The sequence below is a fragment of the Euleptes europaea genome, chromosome 6 (genome assembly GCF_029931775.1).
Source record: "Euleptes europaea isolate rEulEur1 chromosome 6, rEulEur1.hap1, whole genome shotgun sequence".
NCBI classification, from domain to species: domain Eukaryota; kingdom Metazoa; phylum Chordata; class Lepidosauria; order Squamata; family Sphaerodactylidae; genus Euleptes; species Euleptes europaea.
In genome coordinates, this window is record NC_079317.1 from 39414089 (window position 1) to 39425881 (window position 11793).

The window sequence follows — 11793 nt, forward strand, 5'->3', positions numbered from 1 at the left end:
CTGATATTCCATATGAATTGCATAAAATAAAAACCTGTCTGAAACCTGGGGAAAACCCATTAGATATCCAGTTCCACAATTATAAGGACAAGAAAGTGTTCAGTGGTATTTTATCCTAGGAGCAGAAGGTTAAGCCAAAGACAAACTAAGATTTGACAGACATATTATAAAGTAAAATAGAAGTGTGGACAATTGCAGCTCAAATCACAGTGATACTTATACTCTGATTTTTCTTGTTTTATTTTCCAGGATTTAGAAAATTATATCCTGGAACTCATCCCCACTTTGCCACAGTTGGATGGTTTAGAAAAATCTTTTTATTCGTTCTATGTCTGCACTGCAGTCAGAAAGTTCTTCTTCTTTTTAGATCCTCTTAGAACAGGCAAGTTCAGCTGTTGCCAGCTTTTAAAAAACTTATTATAATGAATATAGGGATTTGTTTTGTTAATGTTGAGAGAGTTTTCCTAGATTTCAGTTCTGCAGTCTGAGTGTTGCAGGTATAATTAGCACTGTGGGGCTTTTCTTGAGCACAGCATTCACCTGCATGATTAAGCCCATGAAAGATTTATTGTAGCATGCCTGTCATCTGAATGCTTGGGCTCTCCTGTGTGCCTTTTTTAATGGTAGGATAATATACCAGGCAAAGAATTGTAAACAATTTAATAAGGTTGACTTTGCATCACTTGTGTGGAATGCAAGTAGCACAGCAAAACTAGTTTGATCATGTGTTGATGCAGAATCATCTGATAGAGGAGCAAAGCTGAGTGCTGCCTTGGCTTTACTTTTCTGGGTCCTTGATGCACACAAGAGCTCCCAGGCAGGCACAGACTGGCTAAGACTTGGGGTGCTGCCCTCACAAAAGCAGTGCTCTAGAACAAGCAGCAGACTCCGCTAATGCTTACCAGAATGCACAAAAGCATACTCTCACGTTTGACGGTCACCTGCTGTTGTTTTAATCATTGGGTGTTCTTATTAATTTAAAACATGTCTATGCTGAAGTTCCCCATGGTAGTAACATTCTCAACATTAAAACATTGAAAATAGAAATATATCTAAAATATTTAAAACAGTTAAATAAAGCATTTAAATACTTAGACAAATATAAGCACATAGAGAGGAGGGCTAGTAAGAGATAGTGAGGGGATCTCCAAACGCACAAAAAAGTCTTTACCCACTGGTGGAAGACAACAATAGAGGGGGACCGAGGAATCTGCCAGGGCAGGGAGTTCCAAAGTTTCAGCACCACAACCAAGAAGACTCTTTCTTGAGTTGCCACCCATCTAGCTGCAAATGGTGGGGAAACCTTAAGCAGGTCTCTGAAGATGACCAAAGAGGTCGGGTAGGTTCATATGGGAGTAGGCAGTTCATAATACATGACTTCTTAATCATAGCTATCATATTGTGTGTGTGTAAAGTGCCGTCAAGTCGCAGCCAACTTATGGCGACCCCTTTTGGGGTTTTCATGGCAAGAGACTAACAGAGGTGGTTTGCCAGTGCCTTCCTCTGCAAAGCAACCCTGGTATTTCTTGGTGGTCTCCCATCCAAATACTAACCAGGTCTGACCCTGCTTAGCTTCTGAGATCTGACGAGATCAGGCTAGCCTGGGCCATCCAGGTCAGGGCAGTTATCATATTGGTCCCACAAAATTCAGCTGCAGTGCTCCTTTTCACTATTGTAAGCTCAGCAGCAATCTTGAATTTTCTACATTACATCCATAGGCTTGGATCCAGTAAGGAGTTTCCATGGGCAGAAGGATTTCTACCTGCAGAATGTGGCTTTCTCACTCCTTTCTGCTGCAGGCAGCCTAAAATACCCTTTGAAATGCAGTGGATCCAAGCCTTAGGCTTTGCTCTATTCCTTTGAAATACCCCATTGAACATATTGAAGCTGCTCTGGAGTTGGGTAGTTATTTCACTTTTTTCCATCTGAAAATTCATTCAAGGATGTCCATGAATTCAGGACTAGAGGAATGCCAGTAAAAATAGTGAAATTGTACAAGAACTTGTATGGGACCACCTCTCCTGGTATACCCCCGCCCCCCGAGAGCATTACGCTCAATGAACAACAACTTACTGGTGGTCCCCGGCCCACGGTGTGCAGCTGTCCTCAACGAGGGCTAGAGATTTTTCAGCCCCAACCTGGTGGAACAGTCTTCAAAGTAAAATCAGGGCCCTGCGGGACCTAAATGAACTCCGCAGGGCCTGCAAAGTGGAACTGTTCCGCCAGGCCTACAACTGAGGGTACCCACAAGTTGTTTCCCCATTACTATCGTAGCTGGCATCCCCATCCTACCCCCAATTAGGTTTGGGGGGTCCACTGTCTGACCAGGGTTTTTTAGTGCCCATGATCCATGACAATTAATGCCATCTTGCTTATTGTATTGTTTGGAATATGTAATTTTAAAGTATGTTTTAACTGATGTTTTTATGATTATAATGTTGTGACCCGCTCTGAGCCCAGCTTGCTGGGAATGAGGGTGGGCTATAAATGCAATAAATAACAACAATAACAACAACTTTTTCTGCTTTTCAAAGAAATGTGAACGCAATTCCTCTGGAAGAATACCTTTTCGATCAGTAGGAACCTCTTATTGAATTATTTTCCTGCTACTTGTTGTCTTAGACTTGTGTAAGGCTAAATAGCTAAACAACTAAATAGTGGCTAAATAATTTGTGCTTTACTCTTATTTTGACTGATGGAAAGGTTTTCAAACACTAAAATTGTTGTTCCCATACAAGCGTCTTGGAAATAAATGGAGTCTGACAGCACATTCCTGAGCCTGAAGGTTGAAAGCCCTTAGGAGGCCAGGAAGGCGCTGCCCCAGCGTTCGGGGCCCCCGCCGGCGTCCGGCCAACTTACACCAGCGTTCGTGGCCCCAACGCTGGTGGGAAGGCCCGGGCGCCAGGCGCTGCTGTGGCAGCACCTCCCAAGACACTGAAGGGGCCTTCCGCCGGTGTCCCACTGGCTTAAAAGCCCATGTTGGCACCCCAGGAGGTGTTCTGGAGTCCTGGAAGGTGTTCCCAGGGCGTTCTGGCTCCGGGCTGGGGGAGGAGCCGCCTTTAGGTTGCCTCCAAAGCCCTTTTGGGCCAGGAACACCCCTTTTTTATTTTCGTGAGATACGCCACCTTTTTAGGTGGTGTATCTCCCACGCAACCCTATGAAGGGTTGCACGGTTTTTTTTGCGAAGGGAAAGGTTTCGGCCCGGGGGGGGACCTCCTTTGGAGGCAGCGCAGCTGAAACTACTGGAACCGGCGGAGCCATTCCTCTCAGGAATGTGCTGTAACAGTCCCTGCTGTAGCTCCAAGCATACCCCAGCCATTCACTAGTTATTCTTCAGTAGCCAGCTAATATGCATTTTAGAAAGTGAGAGAGCAAAGCTCTTCCTATTGGCCTGGCTGATTCAATTTTCTTGACCTCTTCCCACTCTGTGTTAAAGGTCACTCATTCTGCAGCTTATCAGGAGAAAGTGGGATGTGTATAAATATGTGTACATTATTTTTGTTAATTATTTTTTTCTTCTAGGAAAGATAAAAATACAGGATATTTTAGCCTGCAGCTTCCTAGATGACCTATTAGAGGTTGGTATTTTGATGTAGTTTTCTTTTTTATGTCCTTGTTACACTTAATGAGCTCTAACTCAGTATTTTCATATTCCTTCAGTTACGAGATGAAGAACTTTCTAAAGAAAGTCAAGAAACCAACTGGTTTTCTGCTCCTTCTGCATTGAGGGTGTATGGTATGGTCCCATATGTATTATAATTTGGATTCTATAACTTCAGCCTCTGAAAGCAGAATTCTCCTCTATGTGAAATTGTTACTGGGTTGTTGTTGTTTTTGCTCTTGTGTGTGTTAAGACCATCAAGTTGCTTCTGACTTATGGCAACCCTCTGAGTTAATGACCTCCAAAAATTCCTATCATTAACAGCCTTGCTTAGGTCCTGCAAACTGAGGGCCATGGCTTTCATGATTGAGTCAATCCATCTCAAGTTGGGCCTTCCTCTTTTCCTGCTGCCTTCAGCTTTTCCTAGCATGGTTAATGAGCTGGATTAGGATCTGGGAAACTTAAGTTCAAATCCCCACTCAAACACAAAGCCTTCTGGATGAATTTGAGCAGTAACTCTTTCTCTCTTGCCGTACCTACTTCACAAACCCACTTATTTTTCATGGTCCATAATATCCATAAAACTCTCCTCCAACACCACATTTCAAATGAATCAACTTTCTTCCTGGCAACTTTCTTCATTGTCCAACTTTCATACCCATACATGAGTAATTGGAAATACTGTGGTTTGAATTATTTTGATCTTGGTCACCAGTGACACATCCTTACATTTAAGGATGTTTTTTAGCTCCTTCATGGCTGCCCTTCCCAGTCTCAATCTTCTTCTAATTTCTTGGCTGCAGTTTTCCTTTCGGTTGATGATTGAGCCAAGGAATAGAAAATCTTTAACAATTTTGATTTGCTCATCGTCAACCTTAAATTTGTGTAATTCCTCAATAGTCATTACTTTTGTCTTCTTGATGTTCAGCTATAATCCTGCTTTGGCACTTTCTGCTTTAACCTTCAGCAGTAGTTGTTTCAAATATTCACTTTTTTCTGCTAGTAATGTTATCATCTGCATATCTCAAATTGTTAAAGTTCCTTCGCCAATTTTCACTCCACCTTCGTATAAATCTAATCCAGCTTTCATTATATGTTCTCCATATAGATTGAACAAATAAAATAAAATACACCTTTGCCAGTTGAAAACCATTCTAAATATTGTCGAAGGCTTTCACAGTCAGAGTTCATTGGTTCTCGTAGGTTATCCGGGCTGTGTAACCGTGGTCTTGGTATTTTCTTTCCTGACGTTTCGCCAGCAGCTGTGGCAGGCATCTTCAGAGGAGTAACACTGAAGGACAGTGTCTCTCAGTGTCAAGTGTGTAGGAAGAGTAATATATAGTCAGAAAGGGGTTGGGTTTGAGCTGAATCATTGTCCTGCAAAAAGTAACAAAGGTAATGTGCTAACCATTGTCCTGTAAGTATCCAGATAATGTGCTAATGAGGGTGTGGTATGTTAATATGGAACCATTGTATCCTGAAGTGATCTGTTAATGTGTGAAATCCAAAGCTAATCTGCATGGCTATTGACTGTAGTCTTTGTTAGTCTGGTGGTTTTCAAGACAGGAAGCCAAGCCTTATTCATTCTTAAACTCTCTTCTTTTCTGTTAAAGTTGTGCTGATGTTTATGAATTTCAATGGCTTCTCTGTGCAATCTGACAAAATAGTTGGTAGAATTGTCCAGTCTTTCAGTGTCTTGGAATAAGACCCTGTGTCCTGTTTGTGTCAGTCCATGTTCAGCCACTGCTGATTTCTCAGGTTGGCCCAGTCTGCAGTATCTTTCATGTTCTTTTATCCTTGTTTGTATGCTGCGTTTTGCCGATTCAGGGGGACAGATGAATTTCCCTGGGGAGGGAATTTCATAGTCTTGGTGCTACAGCCAAGAAGGCCAGTTCTTGAGTTGCCACTTATCTAGCCTTAGATGATGGGGACACCTGAAACAGGTATCATTTATTAGCTGTTCTGTGCAAATAAGCATTATATAGATTGATTCCTGTCGCTTTCCTCTTAGGCACCATAAGGCAGTGGGACCTGTGTTGATGCTGCTACTTAGTTTCTTCTACCCCATATATAAATCATCTCCGTCAAGCTTCTCAGCACAAAAGCCTGAGCCGTTATAATCAAAAGGTTATCTTGCTACAGTTCTAAAATGTTGCAGCTGTGGGTATACTCTAGAACGGATGTCTTTTTTCTTCTCCCCCCAGGCCAATATTTAAATCTGGACAAAGATCACAATGGAATGCTTAGCAAAGAGGAACTATCTCGTTATGGAACAGGGACTCTGACCAACATATTTTTGGACCGTGTCTTCCAGGAGTGTCTGACTTATGATGGAGAAATGGTACAGCTTTGTAAATATATTGCAGTAAAAGTAGTTTTGTATAAAAGCAGTTTTTTAAAAAATTAATTCCTCCTGTTTCTAAAGACTGTAACTTGAAATGCATGTACACTGACTAGAGTGAAGGCAAAATTATTATTTGAATGGTCGATGAAAACCCCCACATTGTGAATTCATGACTGACTTAGCAGCTAGCTGAATAAGACATCTCATTGTTGTGACGAGGAAGGAAGGGAACTCTTCACTGTTTGCCTCCTATTGGAAAAGCAAAAAACAGTATGGGATTTATGAACTCTGGGTGTACAAACTTAATATAATGTATAATTTATTTGTAATTGTCTAGGACCTCATCCTGCTAACATTTCTGTATTCTGGGTCATTAAACCCAGTCAGCTAAGTGGCCACTGTCTGCCTACCCAAGTTGACTATTCAGTTGGGTCATTGTGTAGAAACAAGGCTTTGTTCATTTTCTTGCAAGGAATGTGTACAAATGCATGCTGAACAGGGGCCTAGTATAAGAGCAGCAACACATAGTTTTCATTCTCTTCTGTATAATGTGAACAGTGCACGATCTGTGGTATTGTTTAGATATGCAGCAAGATGCCTTCCCTTAACACGTCTCTGTTTTAGGACATTTGGTCATGTGACATATTTCAGCCAATGGCAATTGAACAAATGATACATGGAATATTTTAATTTAATCACAAAGAATGTGATAAACTATTGTTTAAATGTTCGTACCTTGTTGAACACAGAGTGCTCTTTAATGCTGTTGATGAAAATCTATGGGTATGTTCGCCTGTCTAATAGCAGGCAAGTATTTTCAGCAGTCTTTTCTTTCCTCAGCAGCCATTTTCTATTTCCTGCTGTCTGTCAGTGAAAACTAACTGCTCCCCTACAAGGAAATAGCCACCAATTATGTTCTGCTTGCAAAATCAATTTAGAAAGGGGACTATAATAAACATGATTGCATCTGCTTTTAGGACTACAAGACGTACCTGGACTTTGTACTTGCATTAGAAAACAGAAAGGAACCTGCAGCTCTGCAGTATATTTTCAAACTGCTTGATATAGAGAACAAAGGCTACCTGAATGTCTTTTCCCTTAATTATTTCTTTAGGGTAAGTTCCCTTTTGTAGAGGTAGTAATTTTTTTAGACACGTGTTGTTACAGTCAGTGGGCCTGTACTTAGAGACCGATGGCAATTACTTTAAATCACCAGTGAGCGGTTTGGCAACTTTTAAGGAAGATATAAATGTTTAAAAAGCCCTTTTTAAAAAAAAAAAAAAAAGGAGAGTTCAGAATGTATTTTTACTGTGCGTGTTACATCAAGAAAATACTCTGGTGTGATTTAATTGCAAATCTGATTGTTTCAAAATTGAAATTTTCACCAAAACTCGCTTTCTTTTTAAGTCAAAATTGGCCCAAAGATGTAAGTTGCTAATGACCAGTAATAACGAATATACGTGGAATCCTATCCATTCTCAATGAGGGGAAAGGCTGTGGTTGCAATTGACCAGAGCAGAACTTTTCAAAAACATTTTATGTGTTTTAGTGTGTTCTTTCTACAATCTTCTAATTGTTTGGAAGAAATGTCTCATCCTATTATGAAAGTAAATCTTAATCGACTACCTGTGATTTCCTAATGCTAGTAAGTGCTTCATATAGATGCAGTGATCACAGAATCAGATCTGTCACAGATCTGCTTATTCAACCATTAAATAATGATCAGTATTACACCACTACAGATACCATCATAACTCCCCAGTGCCAGTAGAAATTTTATCCCTCTTTTTTTTTTTTTGTCTTAAGAAGACAAAATGCTACAAAATAGGGACATGGCTCAGTTTTTTTTATAGGGCATGCCTTTTTGTGATTCCACTGTCAAATCCAACACTTTTTCATTCAGATCAAAAGAATCAAACCACTCCAAAGTATTCTTTGCAACACCAATGTCCACTTTGTATTGATCACCTCCAATTCTGTGCCTACTAAACAAAAGTATTCTGCTAATGATTCAGGAGTAGGATTATTCAGCTGAAAGTTTCCAAAAAAATCTGGAATGCTTTCAAAGCTTTTACAGTAAGTGCTCTGCAGGTTTAAAATCCATCCAGAGCTGTGTTCTTTTAGCAGCATGAAGCAGATTAATTCCTCTGTAACAAACATCAATTGGCCCTTCATCTTCCAATTATTTTTGCTTCCAGCATACACTTTACACAGTTCATCTCAAAGTTTGGGTTAAAAGCTTATTTTAACAATGAAGCCTGCTGTCTGCCTCAGTCCTAACTCTTTTCTTCAAAATGGGCTAGGAGGTAGGAATTGTTGCACATGGATTGAACAGATGGTTTGCCCTTTCAGCTTTGATAGCCCCGATCACCTGTTTGGGAAGGTCTGAATTCAACCCTTGCCTTCCTCTCTCACAGGAAGGCAAACAGGCCTGCGTTCATGCCACCCACCTCTCCAAACAGCTGATCATGGGCAGGGGCCAGAGCTCAGTGGGAGAGCACATGGTTTGCATGTTAAAAGGGCTCTGGTTTGATATCTCCAGTTAGAATCCGGCACTGAGCAAAGACCTCTCCCCTTGACCCTGGAGAGCAGCAGCTAGTTAGAGCCGACAATAGGGTAGATTCACCAACACATATGACTCATAAGGCAACTTCGTATTCATACAATGGTGTCAGCATTGATTGTGTCTAACTGCCACAGTGCAATGATCATACATACTACACTGACAAGTTATGATACATTTAAACATAAAATTGTTATAGCAGGGACTAAACTTCATTAGTGGGGACTTAAACTAAGGAAAACAACAGGCTCCCTTGTTCATTACATCTCTCTGTGATCTGTACCATTGCAATAGGCTATTCAAGAACAGATGAAAATACATGGACAAGAACCAGTTTCTTTTCAGGATGTCAAGGTGAGATTTGTGATGTGTGTGTGTGTGTGTGTGCGAACAGTAGTTAATTGACATTAAAATTGCTTTTTAAAATGTTTTTAAAACCTATAACTAGTACATTTATAGAAAAGGGCAAGAGTCCAGTAGCACCTTAAAGACTAACAAAAATATTTTCTGGTAGGGTATGAGCTTTCAGATACTGAAGAAGTGAGCTGCGGCTCACGAAAGCTCATACCCTACCAGAAAATATTTTTGTTAGTCTTTAAGGTGCTACTGGACTCTTGCCCTTTTCTATTACTGCAGACAAACACGGCTACCCACTGTGATTTAGTACATTTATGTTAGCAAACTGATAGAATGCTATTTCAGTTTCACAGAAGAGCATGCCATCAAGTGGCAACTGGTGACCCCGCCCACTGGGTTATTCCAGGGAAGAGAGGAGCAGAGGTGGTTTGCCAGGGCCTTCCCTCCACATAGTCACCCCGGTCTTCTTTAGTGGTCTCCCATCCAAGTACTAACGGTGGCCAGCCCTGCTTAGAACCCAAGCCCTCACGAGCTCAGGTCAAGCTGGGCTATCCAGGCTGCTAGTTTCACTAAAACGGATATTTAAAAAATACTTAATAGTGCTTGTCAGTATTTTTCCTATATGCCTTCAATTCTAAAATGTTATAGTGAGCCATCTCCCCAAGGCAGATAAAGACATGCAGAGGGGGATTCCAGAATTTTAAGTTACTGTACCAGAAAAGTCCCAGTTTTCTGTTAATCTGTTTAAATGTTGTTCAGCTGAGACGATGATTTACAATCAAATACATCTTTCTTTGTGACATTGTTCAAGTTGGCCGGGATGTATTGATTTTCTCATTCTTAGCACATGAAGCTGCTGCTTTACAAAGGTCAGCACTAATAAGCAAAATGGCAGCTGATGTTGCAAAAACTGGTGAGTAGGAGAGCACTGCCCATCACTCCCTCTGCTTTCCATTAATGGTCACGGTCAGCTGTTGACAAGTTTTTATTTACATTTGATTCCTCTGGCAGAAGTAGCTGCTTATGGTAGAGAAAAGCTCCACCATCAGTGGAATGGTCACTGGATACACACAATAGTTTTGGCAGCTGAGGATGAGGGCTGGTGCGCATAACTGCTACCTGGAAGCCTCATCAAATTATTCTCCAGGGTGGCAGGTAATGTGTTAGTGTCACTATTTGCATCAAGCTGTTTTTCTTCTTGGGGCAACAGATTTCTTTCTTTTTGCCATTTGCAAACAAATGGCTTGCCCACCCCCTTGAGTGTTGCCACATTGAGCTATTTAAAGCAGTTTGCATGAAGGTGCTGTACTGAGTGCACTACCCCATCTTTCAGCAAACAACTGATGTACAAAGTAGATTTTGTGGCAAAAGCCTGGGGGGAGAAGTGGCAAAAGCCTGGGGGGAGAAGTGGAGAATCTGGTAGCATACCAAAAAGACCTGCCCAGCTCACTACTACAGGGGAGTTCATTGTACAAACAGCTTAGGAGGCAGCTGTCTGTGGAGTGATTCAGTGTAGCTGTAATGTATACCATGAGTAGTTTATTGACTGTACTAGACTTGGAAAGATATGCCCCCTCTGAAGACAGCAGCATGGCTGTGGCTTAGCCTGGGACCTGGAAACAAGGTCCCATTTTCATCCTTCCTGCTTCAGTAACAAGCTCCTACAATACAGACCAGCACTGCAATTAAGATTTTTACTACAGGAGTAAGCTATTGCTTGAAGGCAAGTATAAACATACTCTTGAGCGGTATAGTTTAACATTCCTTTCAGTAAGTTTGTTCTGTATTTCTTGCTCTGAACAGTCATGTATTAAAAGTGGACATAAAATTTTATTTTCTCACTTCTTTTGTTAAATAACCAAGTTTTACATCCTGAATAATTATGTTAATTCTTGTGTTTTCTAGGATGAAATATTTGATATGGTGAAGCCAAAGAATCCTTACAAGATCTCCCTTCAGGACTTAATCAACAGTAGCCAAGGAGACACTGTCACTAGCATTTTAATTGATCTTAATGGCTTCTGGACTTACGAGAACAGAGAGGTTCTTGTAGCAAGTGATAATGACAACACAGCAGATCTGGATGATACATGAGTTAACAGGAGTACACTGTATCCATGGAGATATACCCAACTGTTACTGTGACCATTTGGAGCTAAACATATTCATTACCCAAATCAGAAAAGCTACCATGTAGCCCCAGATGGGCAAAACTAGAGCATTGTACAAGGATTATATAATGGATCTTATCTGAACCCTTCCCCAAATGTCTTAGGCAACTAATATCTTGTTTTAATTAAAGTTGAGTTGACTAGCACATCTTTATTGAAATACTTCCTGAATGGGAGTAGCAAGCCACTTTTCAGTTAAGACAAATTACATCTGAATATTGTTGTGGTCTTGAACAAAACCGAATTCTCTACCCCTTGAATTGTTGCTACACAAAGACTGGCTTCTCCTACAAGATACAGGCAGTCTGAAACTGTCAATTGTATTTAATACCAGATATTAAAAATTCTCTGAATTACCAAGCTTACAGCCTGTGGTGATGGTGGAAAGTGCCATCAAGTTGCAGTCAATTTATGGTGACCCTTCATGGGGTTTTTAAAGCAAGAGACATTCAGAAGTGTTTGCTGTTGCCTTCCTCTGCATAGTGACCCTGGACTTCCTTGGTGGTCTCCCATTCAAGTACTAGCCAGGGCTAACCATGCTTCACTTCTGAGAACTGATTAGATCAGGTTAGCCTGGACCATGCAGGTCAGCGCAGCTTACAGTCTAGTTCTAAAGAAATCTAAAGCGTTAAGAGGCTGACATAGCAATCAGCTATGGTCAGTCCAAATACTCACAATCACTACATTAACTTTTAATTTATGCAGTGCTGCAAGATCTTACATAGACAGGGTTTGGAATCATACCTGGTTTTCTTAC

General features: G+C 40.9%; 1 protein-coding gene across 1 annotated transcript in view; it reads left to right on the top strand.

Annotated features, from left to right (window-relative positions):
* The window catches only part of PPP2R3C (protein phosphatase 2 regulatory subunit B''gamma), a 39318-nt gene extending 28148 nt beyond the window's left edge, over positions 1-11170 (top strand). The window contains exons 7-13 of the mRNA XM_056851500.1: positions 250-382; positions 3523-3578; positions 3661-3736; positions 5806-5942; positions 6923-7060; positions 8803-8862; positions 10771-11170. Of these exons, the coding sequence (XP_056707478.1) occupies positions 250-382; positions 3523-3578; positions 3661-3736; positions 5806-5942; positions 6923-7060; positions 8803-8862; positions 10771-10959 (789 nt within the window). The 3' untranslated portion in view covers positions 10960-11170. The remainder of the gene's footprint in view (positions 1-249; positions 383-3522; positions 3579-3660; positions 3737-5805; positions 5943-6922; positions 7061-8802; positions 8863-10770) is intronic.
* The last annotated feature ends 623 nt before the right edge of the window (positions 11171-11793 follow it).